The 24,073-nt window shown below is 39.0% G+C and overlaps 1 protein-coding gene across 3 annotated transcripts in view; it reads left to right on the forward strand.

The window, feature by feature from the left end:
- The window catches only part of LOC306866001 (cytolytic toxin-alpha-like), a 114,977-nt gene that overhangs the window by 52,533 nt on the left and 38,371 nt on the right, over positions 1–24,073 (forward strand). For all 3 annotated transcript variants that reach the window (XM_079410933.1, XM_079410934.1, XM_079410935.1), the window contains exons 4-5: positions 19,813–19,905; positions 20,060–21,775. In XM_079410933.1, the coding sequence (XP_079267059.1) occupies positions 19,813–19,905; positions 20,060–21,775 (1,809 nt within the window). The remainder of the gene's footprint in view (positions 1–19,812; positions 19,906–20,059; positions 21,776–24,073) is intronic.

Here is a 24,073-nt window from a genome sequence, read left to right on the forward strand (position 1 = left end):
CTTGCAGAAGGCATATGTCGGCTTGTAGTTTATTTAGATGATTCAAAACTTTAATCCTCTTTGTCTGAGAGCCAAGACCACGAACATTCCAGGTTACAAAATTTATAGTTGACATGTTTTAATAGAAAGTGAACCGAAATAAATATTAATGTGTGGGCCTGTTAGAACTGTATATGTATACATGTGTGTGTATGTATTTGAAAGGATACAGCAGTACATGTGTGTGTGTAAAACAGTGCAATGTTGTTGGCAAACTGAAAAAACTACAGATACATAAAAGACAGAATGTACACAGCAGGACAGCACTAAAAAAACAAAAACCATTAAATACCTCTCTGTTTTGTGTTGTAGTGAGCCGAGAATAAATGACTGTACTTTGATGATTTAATTTTGTTATGATCAGATTCTGATAGATGTGTTTCTTGCAGAAGGCATATGTCGGCTTGTAGTTTATTTAGATGATTCAAAACTTTAATCCTCTTTGTCTGAGAGCCAAGACCACGAACATTCCAGGTTACAAAATTGATAGTTGACATGTTTTAATAGAAAGTGAACCGAAATAAATATTAATGTGTGGGCCTGTTAGAACTGTATATGTATACATGTGTGTGTGTGTATGTATTTGAAAGGATACAGCAGTACATGTGTGTGTGTAAAACAGTGCAATGTTGTTGGCAAACTGAAAAAACTACAGATACATAAAAGACAGAATGTACACAGCAGGACAGCACTAAAAAAACAAAAACCATTAAATACAAACATAAGGTGGAATATGGGAGTGGGGCATGAGACCTAGGTGCAAAAACAAGATCACATCTTATATATCAGAGAGCGAGAGAGAGAGAGAGAGAGAGAGATTGTCCTAATGACAGTTATCGGGAGTGAAATGTTCAGAAAAGCCAGGGAGTAATGTCCTTATCGTGATATAGTTGTCCATCTATGTACAATTTGTCCAATGTAATGATTGCTCTTTTTCCTTCATTTATTTTCTGTTTTCGGTCTTTTGGGTACTGCTCATTGAGACCATAGTTTGTGCCTTTAAGTTGTCTGCCTTGTCTCTGAACCAGTTCTTTGTGTTTGTAGTGTTCGAATTTTGCGATGATCGGTCGTGGTCTATTGTTGTTGTTTTGAGATCTGATACGGTGAACACGGTGAAAGGTGATGTTCTGTACAGATTCGGCTGGTAGTTTGAGTTGTTTTATCATAAAGTCCTTGACTGATTTCTCGGGGTCGTCTGGAGTTTGTTCCGGGATGCCTGTGAAGACTAAATTGTCCCTCATGCTGCGCGTTTGCAAATCCAAAATGTTTTCTTTCATGATTTTGTTTTCTGCGGCGACGGAGGTGAGTTGAGTGGTAAGTGCGCGAACTGAATCCTTTAAGAAGTTATTTTCTTTAGTGAGAGTGTCTATCTGTTCTTGGCTGAATTCTAAACTGTGCCGCAATTCCTGGAAATCCTTGTGTATAACTTCTATCAGTGCGATCCTGATGTCAAGTCCGGAAAGTTTATTTTCGATGGAGAGTAGAATGTCGCTTACCTCAGTGCAGCACGGCGGTTTAGGTGATGTGGATGGTGTTTTGCTTGGACTGGAAGGTGAATCGGGACGAGGTCTCTTGGAGATTGGAGTGAGGTTACCTTTGCTTTTTTTGTTGTGATCTGGTTTGTCCCTGTTCATGGTGCAGCAGAGTGTGTTGTAGTGTGCGTCAATATACTCCTCGAGATAATCCAGGTTGTAAAATGGTATAGTCCAATTTTGAAACGAGATGAAAGAAGTTTATGAAAAGACGAGAGAAAGAAGGAGGTTTACAGTCTAGCTGACGGGAGCCGCCATCTTAGATTACACACCAGGTCTCGTGGGTTCTCGCGTTACTCAGCCATCAATCACCCTTACTCAGCCATCTCAATCACCCTTACTCAGCCATCTGTGATCATTTCATTTACAATAACTGCTTTGGGTGCGAGTGATCTAATATTTAGGCACGACAGCACCGGCAGCACGACAGCACCGATGCTCTCATCGCCCTTCAGGATTGCGGGTATCTGCGCAGAAACATCGAGAACACGAGCACCGGAGAAACAGTGAGTGTGCACTTTACCTTCAGCTAACGTAGCACGGACGTGCCGGACGATGGAGTCTCCGACGATCACAGTGTCGCGTTCCATCTCGTGGAGGGGAGCAAAGCAGTTCCGGGTGGAGATCTCGAAGACCGGAGGCGGCGGAGGGGGAGAGGTCGTCGCCCGGGGCTTGGCTCGCGTCTTCCGCTGATGGCACACCCAGGGTCCGTGGCGTCCCGGCGCCGGAGTGAAAGACATCTGGGAAGATCGCGTCCTGGGTGCACAGGGTCTGTGCAGAGAAACACACGGAGTAGAGGTGGTGGGAGTGTTAGCAGGTGCTGTATACGTACCCCGGACTTGTGACACAAACTATCAGATTAAATCAGTCATTTGAAAACAGCGTGAGTGATTCAATACAGTCTTCTCTCTTTCACTCTCTCAAAGCAGCTTCACATCAGCACATCTCATCTGCACTACAACGAGCTGCTGCATGCTGATCCAAGACTTTCGCTTGCATTTCAGGACAGTTGATAGAACTGTCACTTGACTAATTGGGTCATTGTTGTATTGTCACAAAAATGTATAATTTGCACATCTTTTTAAGTATTTTTAAGCCATTCGGTACTCCTGCGCTGTGTTCTGTGCGCTCAGTCGCATCCAAAGTGTGCACGTATAAGGCAGCCTTGCAAGTTTATATTGAGTTATTTTTCATAGTTTGTTGAGCTTAAGAGGCCAAATGCACACAAAATTATGTCAAAATGGCCATCCTGGTGGGTATCCTCATAAGGACAGTAGATTCCTAAATGTAAACAGTTGAGAAAGAAAACGCATGTGTAACAGTATGGATCCGTGCATTCGTTCTTGTGAGAGCAGCCTATTAGGGACCATTAAATGTTGTGTCTTTTGCGCGCTGAAGTTTGTTATTTCAAACGTATGTGTGTGGCAAGCGTGCTCATAATAGAATAGTTTTCATGAAATATATGCACGCTATAGGTCAGCACGAACGTCTTTCATTAGCGAGTGAGGAGGGGGGTCTGCCAAAATGAAGTGCCGGATCGGATTTCGGAGGTGCCAGACCCGGCTTGCTCCAGCACAAATTAAGCCCTGCCCACTAGCAAAGGTACAAGACCCTCCTACTGCAGCACGAGATGAATAAATCACCTGCAGAGTTGGTTAGTCCAGGAGTCAGAAAGTAAAAGTCCTGCCATGTGTTTATTCCACCCATGAACTCAGCAGCTGATCTCACCAGAGGAGGAACCAAGTCATTCCTTTCAAGACACAAGCAAGTCTCGAGTCAAATCCCAAGTCCTCAAAGAGTTAAAGTTAATGAGATAATTAAGTGACTAATTAAATGATGATTGTGCATTAGAGATTTTTTTTGTTTTAGTTGGGCTCTTGACCCTTGACTCCTGTGTTAGATTTCTCTGTGTAGGGATGCATGCGTTGTCATAAAGCAGAGCGAAAAGTGCTGTGTAGTGAGCAGCTATTAGTTGCTTTTATATGATGACATAATCATCAGGCACCGGCCTGATTACATCCAAAATGATTTTTTATTTCAATGACGTTTAAATTTTGAATATTCAACCCTGTGAAAGTATAGCATGCAAAGAAAAATGTTGTTTTAATGGTTATAATAAATCAATTTTAAATCTACTGTATGTAATGCAGCTACATATTTCAACTATTATTCTAATTAGACACACACAGACATCAAGAACCACCATATGAATCTCAACAATGGTGACAATCAACAAAATGATTCATGCTGCAGTGCATGCTGGGTAACACCATAGTAAAAAATCCCATCATGCACTGCAGCATGAATAATTATTGTCATCACTGTTGAGGATCATATAATAAGTGTTCATGTCTAAAAGCTTGAGCTGGTGCAATTCAGTATTTAGCTGAACGTCAAGAAAAACATTTTAATGATATTCATTTAAGTGGTTTAAAAGCAGAACGTGTGAACTGTTTTATTGTCTCAAGCTTTTATTCAGCAATTTCACAAATGTTTGTTGTGAACCAATATTGCAATTTTTTTTAAAAGCAAATTGTTTTAAATTATTAAAAGGGTCAAGAGCCCAACTAAAGCAAACACTGATCTCCATGATGGTGGCATCATTTTAACCAATAAAACATCAACATCTGATCCTCTGTGATTCTCAATAACAGCAGGTGTTCATCATTAATTTACAATCATCAATTAGTCACTTAATTATCTCAGTAACATTAACTCTTTGAGGACTTGGGATTTGACTTGAGACTTGCCCGTGACTTGAAAGGAATGAAAGGGTTCCTCCTCTGGTGAGATCAGCTGCTGAGTTCATGGGTGGAATAAACATATGGCAGGACTTTTACTTTCTTTCCCATGGACCAGGGGTGTCAAACTCAGTTCCTGGAGGGCCACAGCCCTGCACAGTTTAGACGCAACCCTAATTAAACACACCTGATCCAGCTAATCAAGTCATTAAGGCTTATTTGAAAAGGACAAGGTATGTGTGTTGTGCAGGGTTGGAACTAAACTCTGCAGGGCTGCGGCCCTCCAGGAACTGAGTTTGATACCCCTGCTATAGATCCCACCAAGCTGAACAACTTTTATGCATAGCTATACACCAGCCAATCAGGGAGTGAACTATTCTAGGCAGTTTGAAAAACGCATGCTCTGGAATTTGATATACTCCTCCTGGCGATTCATCTGATCAACTCCAAACTTTAATAAGCATGAAGCCAAGACATTGAGAATGCTAAATTGCCAGTGGATGTTTGATATCTCGAACAGTTTGGCTGTGGTGAGGAAACTAATTTATGGAGGGAAAAGGGAAACAGGATGTGTTTTATAACATCTTCATACATTGTTTGATTCGTTATAGGAGGCCGATCACATTGATGTGACTTTTGTGAGTCAAAGTCATAGCGCCACCAACAGGAATTGAGTCACTTTTAAAAAGCTGTAAAAAAATTTTGTACCCAATTCACTTTAATCACACCAGAATAATGCCAAAATGCAATAGATATAGAGCTTTAAAATAATTCTTGTTATTTTTAATACTATTGCCATAGCAATTCATCAAAGTTTAATGTTTTATTTGGGTGTTTCTGAGGCCCTTAGCATTCTTAAAACTGGATAAATCTTAACACGCACATCAGAGTTATCATCTAGTAGACATGGACAGAGCCTCAGGAATGGGCGGGGAAATCACCAAAAGTGAGATATAGATTGTTCTCACCGAGTCAGACAACTTCATAATTCATACTCATTAGCGCCGGATCAACAGGAAGTCATTCGTTTGAACGTGGATTTTAAAAAAAAATCAGGCCCTGAAGTTTTAAGTACTCCTCCCAGAAGAATTATGAAATCGCTACCAATATCAGTCAGCGTGAAGGCAAGACAATGAGAATGCTAAATTGCAAATGCCTATAGAATATTTTGAACGGTGTTGCTTTGGTGAGAGATTAAAATAAGGTTAAAACAATGGAACAGGAATTGTTTAATATCTTCTATGTATATATATATATATATATATATATATGTGTGTGTGTGTGTGTGTGTGTGTGTGTACCGGGTTGGACCCCTTTTGCCTTCAGAACCACCTTAATTTTTTGTGGCATGGATTCAACAAGGTGATGGAAATATTCCTCAGAGATTATGGTCCATATTGAAACGATAGCATCACGCAGCTGCTGCAGAATTGTCAGCTGCACATCCATGATGCGAAATCTGCCATTCCACCACATCACAAAGGTCCTAAATTGGATTCAGATCATGTGACTGTTGAGGCCACTGGAGTAGATTGAACTCATTGTCATGTTCAAGAAACCAGTTTGAGATAATTTGAGCTTTGTGACATAGTGCATTGTCCTGCTGACACTGTGATTATAAAGGGATGGACATGGTCAGCAACAATACTCAGATAGGCTGTGGCATTTAAAGGATACTCAATTAGTACTAAGGGGCCCAAAGTGTGCCAAGAAAATATCCCCCACACTATAACACAAGGCACAAGGCAGGATGGATCAGTGCTTTCATGTTGTTTATGCCAAATTCTGACCCTATCATCGAGACTCATCAGACCAATTGTTCAATTTTGGTGAGCTTGTGTGAATTGTAGTCTCAGCTTCATGCTCTTAGCTGACAGGAGCGGCACCCGGTGTGGTCTTCTGCTGCTGTAGCCCATCTGCTTCAAGGTTTGACGTGTTGTTCGTTCAGAGATGGTATTCTGCTTACCTTGGCTGCAATGAATGGTTATTTGAGTTACTGTTGCCTGTTTATCATCTCAAACCTTTCTGCCCACACAGTAAACTCCCCAGAGTAAAATTAACTCTAGACAGAGAACATTTGGTCCCACTCTAAATAGAATTAAATTAACACTGAAGCAGAGTTAAAGTTAATGAGCAAATTAAGTGACTAATTAATTGATGATAGAGCAGTTATGAACACCTGCTGTTAACAAGCAGAATCACTGAAGAAAAGACAAACACAAGAACTACAACTGACTTCAGCCACAGATTAAATCAACTGAAATAAAATAAGGCATATACCCCCGGTTTCACAGACAAAGGCTTAAGCTAGTCCCAGACTAAAATGCATGTTTGAGCTGTCTCAACTCAAAATATCTTGCTCTGACTTATCTTTAAATATGTCAGGGTCACTGTTCTGTCAAGATGCACACCTGTAATGTTTTCTTCTAAGGCATTTTTGTAAAAGCTGGTTAAATATCTCAATTTAACTAAGGCCTAGTCCTGGCTTAAGCTAAAACCTGTTTGTGAAACCAGACCTAAATCTCTGAAGATCTCAGCAGAGGAGGATTAAACCACTCCACAAACAGCATCACCAGCTTCACTCATTACTAACCACACTGACTTTATTTCTGTCACATGTCTACAGAAGCTCTTACTGAGAATTACAGAGGATCAGATGTTGATATTTTATTGGTTAAAATTATGCCACCATCATGGAGATCAGTGTTTGCTTTAGTTGGGCTCTTGACCCTTGACTCTTGTGTTAGATCTCTCTCTGTAGCAGTGCATGTGGTTTTGTAAAGCAGATAGATCAGTGCTATACAATAAACACATATTAACTGTTTGTATGATAAGACAGTCATCGTGAGCTGATTTGACTACATGTAAAGTTTTAAGCATCCAAACAAAATGCTGCTCTAATAGTTTTTGTCAATGATTTTAAGTCCATATAATGCATAAAAAATGTCAAACATCTGAATTATGTAGATACACAGACATCAAGAACCAGCATATGAATTTCAACAATGGTGACAATCAACAAATGCTTCATGCTGCAATGCATGCTGTATGCCAGGACAGTAAAAAAAATTCCATGTACTGCAGTATGAATAATTATTGTCACCACTGTTGAGGATCATATGATAAATGTTCATGTCTAAAAGCCTGAGCTATTGCAACTTTTTTTTTTTATATCTTCAACTCATTTAAAGCAATGTAGTCATCAGGTTTTTAGCCATGTTTCTGTCAAACAGAGCAAATCTAGATTGTTATCATTGATCACATCATTTACAAATAGTGTTTTTGTAGAAAGGGACCTGATATTCAGTAAGCCAAGCTTTATCAACTGTTTCTCTGTATAGTAAACATTTTTTATTTGTTGAACAACAATTAAATTGTTACTCTTAATTTGGTTTGGACGTTTTCTGTATTTTCTAGTTCGGGGAACAGACACAGTCTCTATAGTGTAATATCTAGGTGAAGGAGTCTCTATGTGCTGAGAATTAACTGACTTCTGTGACGTGAGACAGCCAGCAGACAGTCTGTCTGCTTCCTGACCTGGGCTCCAGTTAGTCAAGTACAAACTCTAAGACTATGTGCCATATTTCTAGAGAGAAGGGCAGCACCGCCCCAGGAGGGATGAACACCATCTCTTTTCAACAGATCAGGTCTGCCCCAAAAACTCGTCCAATTGTCTATGAAACCTATGTTATTCTGCGGGCACCACTTAGACATCCAGCCATTGAGTGATGACAGTCTGCTATGAATCTCATCACCCCGGTTAGGGAGCGGACCAGAGCATATTACAGTGTCTGACATCGTACTTGAAAGTTCACACACCTCTTTAACATTATTTTTAGTGCTCCCCGACTGGCGAAGCCGAACATCATTAGCGCCGACGTGGATAACAATCTTACTGAATTTACGTTTAGCATTAGCCAGCACTTTCAAATTTGACAAGATGTCAGGAGCTCTGGCTCCCGGTAAACAATTGACTATGGTGGCTGGTGTCTCTATTTTCACATTCCGTACAATAGAATCGCCAATAACTAGAGCACTTTCATCAGGTTTCTCAGTGGGTGTGTCACTGAGTGGGGAGAACCTGTTTGATGTTCTGGGGGGTGGTGATGGCGCAGTGGATAAGACACATGCCTTTGGTGTGAGAGACCAGGGTTCGAATCCACTGTGAGACACCAATGCGTCCCTGAGCAAGACACTTAACCCCCTAGTTGCTCCAGAGGTGTGCGACCTCTGACATATATAGCAATTGTAAGTCGCTTTGGATAAAAGCGTCAGCTAAATGAATAAATGTAAATGTGATCGGAACTGAAGAGCAGTGTTTTGACCCGTGATTAGGCCGCCTCACAGTCACCCAGCTGCCCTGCTGCACGGGCTCTACCGGAACCGAACAATGTACAGAAATCCCTGAGCTAGTCGCATCCCAAGCAGTATCTACAGCCCTCACATTCTTACTGTCCTCAATTAAAGTTTGCATGCATGTCTCTAATTCTGAAACCTTCTCTGTCAGCCTAACTAATTCCCTGCATTTATCACATGTGAATCCCTCATCGCCGCCAGAGACAGATAAACTATACATGTGACATGAAGTTCAAACAACAATAGCAGGAGAAGAAGCCATTACTCACCGTGACTGATGAATGATACCAACTTAACTTACCACTTACCACTGTTGTTAAAAACGGAACGAGAGAGAAATGAAAACAGCGAAAAAAAGAAAAAAAGAAAACAATAATAGGCGCGAATAGAAACGCGAATGGAACCGCGAATAACAAGCTAACCAGCTGATGCGCTGCACTCGCGGTTCTAAAAAGCGAACAATCAAATTAGTTGGATTAGTTTGATAGATAATACCAGAAATATGGTGGGAATTAAGTTATATATTATCACTTTAAACAACAGAGAGTGAAAGTAAGGTAAAGATTCAGTAAAAAAAGCGGAGCTACAATCGCCAATCTCTCAGCAGCACAACAGACAGGAACAGACTGAAGCAATCGAACAATCGAACTACCGAACTACACAGGAACAGCGAACTATTAAGAGCTTTGTAGCAAAACTGTCAAGTACACCCGGCTGCAGCCTGCAGATCGAGGCGGGGCTGCACCTGGGGCGGGGCTGCACGTGTCGCCCCGCCCATAATGCTTCTCATTGGTTATTGGCAAAGTAATGACGTAGATCGAGGCGGGGCTGCGCCTGGGGCGGGGCTGCACGTGTCGCCCCGCCCATAATGCTTCTCATTGGTTAGTGGCAAAGTAATGACGTCGACGCCGCGGTAAACAGGAAATGCGGTTGAAACATAATTGGTAGCAATACATAATTATATAAAACAAACCTGTGAACCCGTTAATTACTTATACCTGGTAAATTTATATAGTATTAAACAATACATTGCAAATTTGTTAATCTTTGGAAAACATTTCATTATATACATTTCCAAGCAAGAATCCAATTAACGTTACTGCTTTTGACTTGTCACATTGCAGTCGCAATGTCAACGAATATAGTTTATTTACAACTTAAGTTTAAGTTATTTCTATTCATGTGTATTGGTCATTTACCACTTACAAGTTATTTATGGTCGTTTTTTATTTTAATTTCAGTATATGCTTTACTGTTACATGTGTTATTAACATTTAAATAAAAGTGAAATATTGTATAATAAAGATGTTATTAAAATTAATGGTAACACTTTACAATAAGGTTCATTAAACAGTAATGTATTAACTAACATGAACTATAACCATGAGCAATACAATTGTTATTGTATTTACTAATCTTCGTTTACATTAGTTATTGAAAATACAGTAGTTTATTGTTTGTTCATGTTAGTTAACTGTATAAGTGCAGTTCATTATTAGTTCATGTTAACTAATGAACCATATTGTTAACCAAATTAATAATTTATGGATTTACTTTATAATGAAAAGCTTATGGTAAAAATACCAGCATTGTTTGTATATGAATAACATGCCAAGACAATTATTTCCTTATTTATTTAGGTATGAAACAGTTTAATTCTAAAAAAGAAAGGTGAAATTTGTACATCTGTATATAACATCTTTTTTACTTAATTTCCTTTAATCATTAAACCTTCCTTCTTTATTTACACTTTACTGGCACATGAAACAGCAGTCAGGGTCCTCTATGCTGTCGTAGAATCCTCTCAGGTAACCACGCTTCCCATTACCGTAAAAACCTGAGCAGGATTTGAACAAGGTTTTACATGTGCTACACTCTTTAATTTCAAAAGGCACCCGCAATTCAGCCTTTGATGCTTCACTCCATGCTCCCCAGTTCACAACACCTGTATCCAAAAACACACACAAAACAGAACTCTTTCATATGCACATCTAAGATTATGTTAACCATGCCAGTGCTTTAGAAAAAACAAGAAGCAAGATTACTTAAAGCCAACCTTATGCATACTTCATTGCACAAATTTAAACTTTAACACACTTACTGTCAAGCCATGCATAGTGTGCCTTCTGTCGGAACCGGGCCTTGTTTACAATTGCCCTAAAGCAACTGCATGTAAGAGACAGATTCATGTAGGCAGCATCTCCATCCTGTAGCACTACTTCAAGGAGAATCATCTCCAAGGCCTCCATGGGTAACTGGAAAGTATTTATAAAATGATTAATCCATTTGCTTGAATGGAATATTACAGTATTCCAGCCCAAAAGAAAAAAGACATCGTACATCCAAAAGTTGCAACTCAGCAGTCATGCTTGCCTTTTGTGCCTAAAAGTATAGCAGAGAATACAAGTCAGTCTATATATGTAAGAGAAGAAAAAGTCTAATTAAATGTATCATACATTCTTTTCAGTATGCCTCATTTGTCTTTTTGTTGCCCGTCTTTCTCCATCAGACCTGCAGTGAAAAGTAGTACAGGACAGGTGTGTAATGCAATTATTTTATATTATGTAATAAAACATTCTCTCAAACTCAAAGGAAAAGTTAAGTCATTGATCATTGAAGCTTCGATGGATTTTATAATGCGATTGTGACTGCACACCAAAAATTAGAGTGTAAGTTCAAAAATATAAAATAAAAAAAAAGAAAGAAAACAAACCTCAAGGGGAAATTCTCCAAAAGCAGCAGACACCACCACCTTCTGATGCAAGGCACGTCAAGCTAAAATAAACATAAATACTCAGTTACATTTTAATATTATAGGGGTTTGCCATTGCATATTTCACTTACCTCTGTAAAATCAAAAGCCCCTGCAGTCACAAAGCTCAGTGAATACTGAAATGGTAAACATTACAAATACATTTGTTAAGATACATATACTGGATAAACATCTAGCAAGCAACACATCAGCTTTATAAACTTACCATCAGGATAAAGACACCACAGCTGTTGCTGAGATGTTGTAGTGGAAGGCCCTGTTGATGTTGTCATGCACACTGTCAAGCTACTTTGAAAAGAAAAACAATTTCCAATGCTTTTACAGTTATTAATTTAAATGAATATTGGTACCGTAATATCGTTGACACAGTATTCATGCCAAGGCCCAGGAGACAAGATTTGTGCAATGTTTCTGTGATGACAAAAGAACATAACTTGAAAAACAGTTACTGCACTACAGCAAACAAAACAATACAAGAGAACTGAAATGTGGGGCAGAACCTGAACTTCCCATGAGTATTATATAAACATTTTCATTGACAGTTTACAAAAAAGTGATCTGTAAAAATAATTTGATCCTAACTCCAAAACCATTTAAATAAGCCTCCTAAAAATAAAGTCAGATGAACAAATCACTAGCTGATAAACCTACATGTGGTTAATAACAGCCACATTTTTATCAAAATGTGGTTAGGAACGACCACAATCTTATCAAAATGTGGTTAGGAACGACCACAATCTTATCAAAATGTGGTTAGGAAAGACCACAATCTTATCAAAATGTGGTTAGGAACGACCACAATCTCTGAACTCCGAACAGTGCACTATAAAACCTGTAGATGAGCATGTATTCTTCCTGACTGAATGTTTGGCCGTGCAGAGGATCAAGGAAAAAAATGTCACGCTCTCCTGGGTTCATAATCTGTTGATATGTCACAATATATATATATATATATATATATATATATATATATATATATATATATATATATACACACACACACACAAAGATGACTGCGGTTTATAGATCAAAAAGTATCTCAAAATTATGCAGACATAAGTTATCCCAGATAAACAACAGATTCAGAATTACTTACACAAACCATCCAATGTCCTGGTATCCATGTTGGGAAGATAAACCAGTCAATCTTTTCATCCAGCTTGAAAACAAATAATATTTGACATCACCAAAATTTGGAAACGGTGTGTCTGGGTTTCATATTAAACTGAGCTGACTATAATACATACAGGCAGGTGTAGAAGGTGTTCTTCAAGTGTCCTGTTTGGCCATGTTGCAGTTTGATATGAATTGGCCGAAAAAACATTCACATTCTGTATGGAAAATTGAACATACTTTAATCTAACCTAAGGCAAAACTGAGAATTTTAAATAATAAATACAACAACAGCTGAGAGTATTTGGCCACTGTAAGCACATCTACAAAAGTAAGTATATTCCAGCCAAGGAGCAGCTTAAAAGGATATTCACCCAAAAATGAAAATTTTGGCCTATGACTTTACCTGTATATAATTCCATAGTACCCCCCAAAACTCATTCTGGTTTGGAACAACTTGAGGGTGAGTATTTAACATTCATAATGATGGATATCTAGGCTGCACAGACAGCTTTAGAGAGTAAGTAAATGAAAGAATATTCATTTTGGGTGTATCCCTTTAAGCGGCTTAAGTAATTTGAGCACAAAATATAGAATATTTCACCTGTGATTTTGCTATGGTCTCTACCAATTTCAGGCAACAGTTGAGAACCTGCGTTAAAATAAAATAGAAAATCAATATAAACAACATTCACCATTAATTGCTATATTCAAACATAATGTCTTTGAACTGTGTACCGTTCCCTCAATGTCATTTTCCAGTCCCAGACAGCACAGGTCTGATCGTTTTAGCGTAGTGTTATATACAGTTGCCAATGGCTCGTCTTTGCACTTTTCGACATCCAAAGCATTGTTGAGCTAATATTCAGATAAAGATACATAAATGCTCAGGTTGATGAACAGTATTTTGTAAAGATAGAATCCCTAAAATGAACTTACCAACTGCTGTTGCCCCTCATTTGGCATGGCTCCCCAAAATGTTTTGCTTGCTTTAACTAGGTTCAGGCTTGTTACCACAGGATTTGGACAACATTTAGGATCACACTGCGACTGGACAGCTGTACACAAGTAAAAGATACAAACAAATCACTTAAATTTAAGCAAAAATCACACAAACTTCAATGAGTTAAAGGAGTTAAAGAACAACTTCAACCTGTATGCATTTCTTTCTCATTCAGAGTTGTATTCAAAGTTTGGGTTGTCTCTGAAAAATGTGGTCCCACATTTGGTTCTGCTCCTATGCATGTGTTATAAAGCTATAGTTAGTACAATTAATAGAATGGAATGACCTACTCGCATGCAGCACATTAATAGAATATTTAAACATTACCAAATATGGCCTTTCCATTGGAATCCAATTGCAAATTATGATTGCCACTGAGCAATTTCTTGAACTGATCCAACTTCTTCCTGTTCCGTGCGAGGTTCCGGTGGTGAAGGATGTTTCGAGCAAGAAATATGTGCGCAGATGGTCTTAACATATTCATGAAGTAATTGTTTCTCTTTACTTCAGAAAACAGTTGCTCTGCACACTGACTATTGATCTTTCCAGCCAGCTCTGGTACAAGACCAATAGTGCGCAACACATCTCTCTCATCTTTACTATTGTTTTGGTGAAAAACATCACACAGGCAATAATGTTCAGAGGAACCCGTCAATGGGTGACAGTCAGGATCCACATTTTGTTTCCTGTGAGCCAGCCAGGGAAGATGAACTTTTAGCTTCCCTTCCTTTGCTTTTTGTATGTTTTCAGAGAAAGGGTCTTGCACTCTGCCCTCAAAGGGATGGAAGGGTGGGCGAAGTGGCATACGTTTATTTGTGTGTGCCACTAATCCTCTAGGGTAATCATAAATTGTAATATTGGGAAAGTGTTTCCAAGACAATAAAAGGTCAGCAAAGTCACGGGGACTCTCTGCTCTCAAGTTAAATTTAATAGAATACACAATACCACAAGGACACATTATCACACCCAGGCCACCTAAAAGCACACAAAAAATTTGAATGAAAACTTAGGCCTACATTTTCTGAAAAGACAGTGAAACCATTCCAACAATACATTTGAAATTATAGAGATATGACTTATTGCTGTTTTAGGCTGTTTGCCATTATATTTCATTAGTGTTTATTTTATAGTACTATAATGTTAAGTTCATTAAGTAACAAAAAACTTAACTTACCAGAAGCACCCCACACCTGTTCAAACACCTTGTTGTACGTCACTCTGTTTGACATTTTATCACGAAGTCTGAGAATGAGATCCATTTTGGAACCAACAACATCAACCCCACACTGTCGACACAGCTTTTTCAAATCTTGAATCTGATCAAATATCCACATATGGGAGTAGGTTAAGCAAAATACATTAACATAAAATTATAATATGAAGAGACCCTATACATACCACTGTGCTATGTAGCCAACAGTGTAATAATAGCTTCATGTGGTAAACCAAAACCCAAAAAAACTAAATTGTAAAAAATTTACTATTTACCTTAAGGTGGAGCAGCTCATCACCAAGCCTTTCCTCAGTAAAAGGCACATCAACATCACTCCCATCAGTTGAGGATTGAACCTTTGCACTCTCTGTGTTTAATACCATTGCCGATTCCCTTGTTTTTGGACCTATCCATGGGGACCAGTTGTGGTAACTTGGTGAAACTGTAAATGGGTTTTCTTTGCCACCTTGAGGAGAAAAATACAGCCATTTATTGCAACACGCTAACCACAAAAAATGCAACTAGCAATGCATGATATTGGAAAAGCTAAATATTGCAATTCACCGTTTTATTGTTATATATACAATATACTGTATATGTATAAAATCTCCTCACTGAGTATTTTTTTAGCTTACATCAAGTCATTTAGTAGAAAAGCAAAATGACAAGTCTTGTTTTCTAAAACAAATACCAAATTAGGTGCATTTATGCTTAAAACAAGCTAAATATTTGCTAGTAAGATAAGAAAAAGTAACTTATTTTAAAGAGAATACAAGTCATTTTGCTTCTCTAGTAAATGCATCTTCATGTGATAATTTTTGTATATTTGGGACTTTTGGAAATTTGTTGCAAATATTACAGCGAAAATTTAATTACAATAAATGAATCATTTAAATTATTTAATGAATTAATTACACTAAGCCATATCATAATATCAAATCACATTATCATGCAGTGACACACAAATCAGAATCATAACTTACTTGGGTAAAACCCTCTGCTTATCATGTCCATTGCCACTGCATCCCAAAATTCCTCTATGTCAACATGACCATCATAAGTCGCAGGTGGAGACTGAATTTCACTCACTGTGATATAAAGAAACTTAAATATGTGAATATTCAGACCGAATATAATTTAAACCAAAACAAAATTATAATAGGAACCAATGCAACTACAATAACTTTATACTTACCTGGGATGCTGAACACTCCTTTTTTATGAAGGTCCATAATTACAGTACAAGGATTGTATCCACAGGACACACAGGAGTAAATGTAGTCCAGATCAGATAAAGCCTCAAAGTGAAGATACGCCTGCATGATTAGGTCACCTTTGGGCAAGGACTCTCCTTCTGTGGCTTCAATTATCTGCACAACCCTACCTACAGCTGTGTGATTCTTGAGGAACAACAGAAATAAGGGGGGGAAATAGTTAAAATAAAATAAAAACAAGAGCCCTCATCCTACAAAAGAAGTTCTACTCATTTAAAGCCCAAGCCAGTCTCAAATGCATGTCTTATCCGAGCCATTAGCACTAATAATACGTTAAGTGTTTAAAAAAAAAAGTTAAAAGTAAAACAGCTGGTTTCCTTTTCTAATATTATACCTGTAGTGCACTTCGCAAAACCACACACAAATGTAGCGAGAGGATTACATTATCATTGAAGTTGTGCAAACCGTCACTCCATTCTTGGTATCTGTATGTGAGGTTGCATTTATTACACAGCTTGTAGTAAGTAGATACACCTGAGAAAACAAAGATTATTTACTGACAAAGTAAATATCTATCAAAGCAACATTAAAAATATTTATCAAAGCAATACCCTGAATCACTCCATGGAATGTAACAATCTTCGCCTGGCAAGTTATCATCATTGGCTCACTCAAAACTTCCTTGCATATTCTGCATTCAGCTTCCTCAGGCACAAGATGTTTTGGGAACGTATTGAAAGCCTTTCCATGTTTTGACTTTTGCAGAATGGTCTGTGGAATGTCAACTGGAATTTTCTTATTTTCCAGCATATATTTCATCATCCTTTTAACAGTAGGAGAGTTGGGGGGATATGAAACATCCTGACAGCTGGCATCATCATTGCATGTATGAACAGAGTTGAAAACCTCCTCTGAACTCTTGACTCTCTTGAAGAGTTGTGGCATTATCTGAAAAAGATGCCACTTTGCCGTAGCTTTGTGGATGCATGATTGGCGAGGCCGGGCACAAGGACAATGCCAGTTATTTTTCTTTTTATTATAAGCCACCATGACTCTTCCCATCCTGCTGTAATAGGACATTGTTGGTTCAAATACAGAAATGAAATGCTTTGTTGATGGACCTCCAACAGTGACATGAAAAGACAAAGGTGTCTCTGCAGTATTTGCCTCTTGCTGCAACTTTAACAGCTGGGCTTTTCTTCCCTCTCCAAACCACTTCTGCTGCACCAGCTGAGAGAGACTGTTCTCTGTCAGTGCAACATTGGGGTTGTCAGCTAATTTACAAAAAGACAGCGATTTGACATGGCAACACTCAAAGGGCAGTATCCCAGAGTTATGGGCAAACTCTGCATTTAAAATACACTGGTCGAGTTCACATGCTGACCGATAGTTTGGACCCCAAGTATTTTTTATCACATGTATGGGTGTTGCTTGACCAAGAAAAGCCTTTTCAACAGCAAAAATGCCAATTTTTTCATCAATGCACTGAGATTGAAAGTGCCTCTCAGGAGTAATTGCATTTTCTTTTTCAGTGTGATGCCTTCTAATGTGAGTTCGTAGATTTTTGGCCAGTAATGTCAAATCACATTGGCTGCAAGTGACAGTCCTCTTTTTGGGAGCTGAGCATTTTAGGAGGATGCCAGGTGACTGAGGTAGTGTCTGCTGGACCGAGGAGTACTGGGGCGGCGTCTGATGGACCGAGGAGGACTGGGGCGGCGTCTGATGGACCGAGGAGTACTGGGGCGGCGTCTGATGGACCGAGGAGGACTGGGGCGGCGTCTGATGGACCGAGGAGGACTGGGGCGGCGTCTGCTGGACCGAGGAGGACTGGGGCGGCGTCTGATGGACTGAGGAGGACTGGGGCAGCATCTGCTGGACCGAGGAGGACTGGGGCTGCGTCTGCTGGACCGAGGAGGACTGGGGCTGCGTCTGCTGGACCGAGGAGGACTGGGGCTGCTTCTGATGGACCGAGGAGGACTGGGGCGGCGTCTGATGGACCGAGGAGGACTGGGGCAGCATCTGCTGGACCGAGGAGGACTGGGGCTGCATCTGCTGGACCGAGGAGGACTGGGGCGGTGTATGCTGGACAGAGGAGGACTGAGGTGGCGTCTGCTGGACCGAGGAAGACCGAGGCGGCGTCTGCTGGACCGAGGAAGACCGAGGCTGGGTTGGTGGTGAAGCATGTGTGGCAAAGTGCTTCAGCAAATTTGCCCGAGTCATTACAGTCGCTGAACAATAGCAGCAGTGAAAGTGGGACTTTGCCCGACATTTTAAACTACATTTTAAAATGGTGAAATCTGAAGGGGCAAACAAAAGAAAATAAGTTTATTGAAAATTGCCTAAATTTAACCTTCACTTGTTTGCATTTTGCTCTGGACAGTGGACAATCGCAAGACAGAATTTTCATCAGCACCATCCATGTGCAAGCACATTTTTTTGTGATTTCAGCAACAAAGACCCATGGTCAATGCCCAGAATGCAGAAAATTAAGTTTACCTGAACCTTAAAATTAAATATTCTTCTACAAATTCACAAGAAATTAAATCCGAAGCATGCACAGTGCATTGCTGGCTGGTTCAGCACCATATTATACTTTAACTAAAGTGAGATAAGCAAAAGACAGTTAAACTCACCATGATGTTGAACTGCCCACTGAAAGTGATTTTTGATGTGATAATACATCAGTTCTGGCATACTGGAGTACCTGCAGAATGGGCACTCACTAGTGCAGCTTTTTAAATACTGCTCACATTCCCCCTTGCTTAACACCGTTTTGTGCATTTTTGCAAGGGGTAATGGCTCTTAAAAGAGCCTTTGGGTTATAAATTGAGGAACAACCAAAAAAGAGGAGAGATGGAGGGGTGGGGATGACAATGACAAGGATCTGCAAACAGAAGGAAATACAGAGAATCAGTATTAGATATAATTTAGATATAATTATAATAAAATCTAAATAATTAACAATTAATAATTTTATTCACAGAAAAACAATAAATTTGTATAGCCATTGTTAATATGAACTTGTCCTATATTACTTTTGCTGGTTCAGTTTTGCCACTGTATTTATTTTTAAGGTTATTTTGGGAACACTATCAAATTCATAATCCCACTAAAACCACACACTAACTTTCTAATGCTGCCTTCAAGTGCTCTCGTAAACATTGCATATGAACGCCCTCCCATTCCAAAACATTAATGCGATGAGCTCGTAATTACAACTTCAATAGTAAGAATTATTAAATTTCCAATAGAACGTGAAGGCAGCATTATGCCATGCTTTTGGGAAACGCAGACCTGGTTATTTAAAAGCAGACCTTTACACCTTGCGTGACATGGCTGAGTGAGTAAAGTTATGCGATTTTATTTTGAAACTACTTTACATTTCCTTTAACAACACACTTAACGGCACTTCAGAATTAAAAATTGTAATTAAACAAATTAGACAAGAGACGTAGCTCGCCTGTACTCACCATGCAGCCAAGAAGAACGTAAATGAAAAACCGCTAGAATTGACGTAATGACTTGACGCCACTAACCAATGAGAACAGTTGTAGGTGGGACGAGATGTGTAGCCCCGCCCCACATATAGCCCCGCCTCGATCTACGTCATTACTTTGCCAATAACCAATGAGAAGCATTGTGGGCGGGGCGACACGTGCAGCCCCGCCCCAGGTGCAGGCCCGCCTCGATCTGCAGGCTGCAGCCGGGTGCATCTCAAAACTGTGGAGACACACCCGGAGCAGCAAATAGTCATGCACTGCAGTTATAAAATAAATATAAATAATTCAGTTGACATAAATATCACATTTTGTTTTCTTTACTCTATAGTATTGGAATCACAGCCCACTGAAATGGCAGCCTTAGGAAGACCTCTGTTTCCTGGTATGCTGTATGACTCCCGCAAGGATTCCTTCATTCCAGGTGCTGTACGAACAAACAAAACAGACTTATATATTCCTTCTTCACCAAATGTTAAATCTAGTCAACATGCTAAACGAGTCGCTTTGTAGCAACACTTTAAAACCTTTAAAATCACTTCCTCATACATAACTGTTAAAACCACTTCTCATTTCAGGTGTTACTCTGTGGGATAAGAAATCCTTGAGTAAAAATTTGGACAGTCGTCCACAGCCACTGACAGATTTGAAGTTCCGCACCTCTGACTCTCTGTCTAGTAAGGCCAGTCTCCTGGATGTTAGTGTTTCCCTGAAGGCAAGCTTCTTGGGTGGGCTCGTGGAGGTGGGAGGATCTGCCAAGTTCCTGCGGGACACTAAATCCTCAAACCAACAGTCCCGAGTAGCAATGTATTACAGTGAAACCTCCAGATTTGAACAACTTACTATGACCCACCTGGGCAAGATCACCTACCCTCAGGTGTTTGACCAGAAAACTGCAACTCATGTGGTCACGGCGGTACAGTACGGAGCTCAGGCCATCATGGTGTTTGATCAGACAATTTCAGAAGAGGAAAACAAACAGGACGTTGAGGGAAAACTGAATCTCATGGTCAATAAGATCCCTTTATTTTCCATTGAGGGAAAAGCAGCTTTAAAAATGACAGATGCTGAAAAGAAAACAGCTGAGAAGATCACCTGCACATTTCATGGTGACATTAGCCTTAAGCAGAACCCCACCACCTACATGGAGGCCCTGAATCTGTTCAAGGAGCTCCCAACTCTGGTGAAGGAGAATCCTCAGAATATGGTTCCGATCAAAGTCTGGCTGTATCCCCTTAATCTTCTGGATACAAGAGCAGCTCGGCTAGAGAGAGAAATCAGCACAAGCGTAGTTTCCAGAGCTGAAGATATAATGGAGGGACTGTGGGAGGCAGCGAGAACATGCAATGACCTGTCCAAAAGCACAGTAGCAAATGCTTTCGGTGACATCAAAGAGAGGGTGCGTTCATTTCAGAGCTCATTTACCATTTACAAGTCAATGCTCCTGAAAGCATTCGGCAGGGTCTTGCCTGCAATTCGAGAAGGAGGAATGGAGGAGAAGTCACTGGAAGACATCCTGAGGATCCATAGGAGCTCCCCATTTAATGTTGGCAAGCTTAGTCAGTGGTTAAATGATGCAAAGTCTGAACTTAACTTCTTGACGTCTTTCACTAACATACTGAAGGGCATCAAAATTGAAGACTCAGACCGTCTTAAGTCCATACTCCTTGATCCTAATACTGATTTTGTGGTGAGCTTGACTTTCACCTCTCTGCAGTATGAAGACCCGTATCTTTCAACCCTGAAGGAATTTCTAAAATCTGACAAGTTTAAAGAGATAGATGCGGAAAACAATGTTACAGTGCCATCTGTCAAAAAGTGGTTCAGTGATCCTAATGTCATCACAAATATGAGAGAAGACATATCCCGTTTCAGAAGTTTTTCAGAGGCCAATAAAAAAAACAAGAGAATCCGCTTCATTATCTCTGCCATCTCCGATGCATCCAGTCTAGGCTCCTCCATCTATCTTTATGAAAAAGGAAAACTGACAGACACAAAGTACCAGCTTGTTTCCAAGCCGCTTCCACCAGTGAGAGATGTCAAGGTCCAAACTCTGGCCCTGAAACTGCATGACTCCCCAACTGGAAAAACACTGAAGTACATAGTGGAATACAAGGAGCTAAAATCAGGTCCAGAGGGTAGCGATGAACAGTGGATCAGCATCGAAACAACTGATAAAGACGTCATTCTGACTGGATTGGCATATATAAAGCAGTACACAGTCCGGTGTAGGGCAGTGGATAAAGTGGGAATGAGTGAAGCCAGTGACGCTATCAGTCCTAATCCCTCTACAGGTAATTATGTTCTACACATTTTGATGCGTTAATCTTTTTTCATTGATATTTTCTACATTCACACAGTCAGTAGCAACATTTACATTTACAATCATTATTTTAATCTATTTTTGGGTCCTGATTATGGGACAATGTGCACATGAAGCTATGTGCGGTACTGCCTATATTTATTCCACCCTGTTCAATCAAATACAATTTCAATCAGAATTGGTTGTTTACATTCTGTGTGATATGGGGACATTTATTTATTTATTTTTATTTTATTTGTTAGGGACAGATACAATAAACATAGATGGAACTAGTGATCGGTCGTTCTTGAACGATTCGTTCATTTTGAACGAATCTTTAATGTGACTCGGGAAGAACGAGTCGTCTCGGGGAGTGATTTGTTCAGTCGCGCATGCGCATTGCACAGCATTCTCGGGTTTGAGTCGTTCGTTCTTCACGTGACAGCCCCATACGCTTAACCAATCCAGCCTGATCCGGAAAGAGAATTGATTAGTTCGTATATATCGAGTCTCGGGTTTGAGTCGTTCGTTCATCACGTGACAGCCCCATACGCTTAACCAATGCAGCCTGAGCCGGAAAGAGAATTGATTAGTTTGTCTATATCGAGTCTCGGGTATGAGTCGTTCGTTCTTTTGTCACGTGACGTGACAGTTTTGGACAGAGAAATTAGTTAATTTACAACCTTCCTTACAAACGGGTGCATAGTCATTATTATTATTATTAGAATTATTAGTATTATTATTTACTCTTACAGTTATGTGATGCTTTTCTGGTCTCAAATTATTGCTTTTCATTTCTGTCACATGGTTCTTTTCCATAACACCATGTGGTAAAAAAAGATAATAACGAGTTGGTTAACCTCTTCTTGCACTACACATATATCTGCACAGTTTTGTTTTATTTAACTGGTTTGCACTCTATCTATTCTGCCATGTGCCTTATGCCACTTTATCTCTTTCTTTATTTGTCTACAAACGTCCTCATTTGTATATCTGTGTAGTTGTATGTGCATATGTTTAAACTGTATTTAATGTTAACTGTATGCACCAAGGGTCTGAGAGTAACGCAATTTCAGTTCTCTGTATGTATGTACTGTACATGTGGAAGAATTGACAATAAAGCAGACTTGACTTGTTATGCTTTTTTATTTTATTTTTTTAGTCTAATCTTCATAAAATACAATACCTTGTTGTATTTATGTCTTTTGAGTTAACCCTTTAGATTGGACTATAGTGTTACTTACTATACTTTTGTAACATATGACACTTTAGACATTAACACTCGGTACACACTCCTGAATTGTTTTTTATTGTTTATTTTTGTGCCAGAAAAAGCTATAGCAAAGAGGATAACTATTCCAAAATTAATTTAAACTATTTAAATAAAAAATACAAGAAAATTAAAATATACTAAAGCCACAGAGCCTTAAAAAACTCAAACAAAATACTGCACAACAAGCTAGGCTTTTTTTAATAATAAATAAAATAAATAAGCTTTAAAATAAATAACACTTTTGTGCCAAAAAAAAGCTTTCTAGCTAAGAGAATAACTAATCCCAAATTAATTTAAACAATGAAAAAAAAAAGTATATATATATATATATATATATATATATATATTAGCACAATAAGCTAGGCCTTTTTTAAATAAATAAAAAATAAATAAGCTTTAAAATAACACTGTGGCTATATTTTAGAACATGCTTTAAGGCATGTTTGCATTCAAAAAAATGAACAGACCATTTTTATTTCTAGGAAAATGCTTATTACACAAATTTTTTCATAATTTTATGATAATTCTTAAATATGATCCAACATACAAAAAATACAGTTTTACTTTATGGTAGCCTATTTGATATGTACTGATCCGGCAAGTGGTCACGTGATGTAGAAGATTTTTATTAGTCAAAATATGAGTTAACCAAGTATAATTAATGTGAATTTAACCACTTGTGTATTAAGCTATATTTCCAATATAAGCATATGCCTGTGTGTTAAGGGCTCGCATGGATGGAAGGTTCAGACCCTTATGATGGAAAACATATGTGGGAATACAAAGAAGGCTTCTTTCCTTAAACATGTCTAGGAGCCCCTTCTCTCTAGGGGAAGAACATATGTATAAATATTGCCAAAAAAGGAAATATGCACATGTATGAAATGTTCTGAACACGCCTAGAAACTAGACTATATAAAGAGAAACTCAGAAAACATCGAGAGGGTTGTTCTGCAGAAGAATTCCTCGGCTTTATTGTCTTGTTATAATAAAGTCTATTTTCTGGCATCAAAACCC

This window comes from Barbus barbus (genome assembly GCF_936440315.1).
Source record: "Barbus barbus genome assembly, chromosome: 47".
NCBI lineage: Eukaryota > Metazoa > Chordata > Actinopteri > Cypriniformes > Cyprinidae > Barbus > Barbus barbus.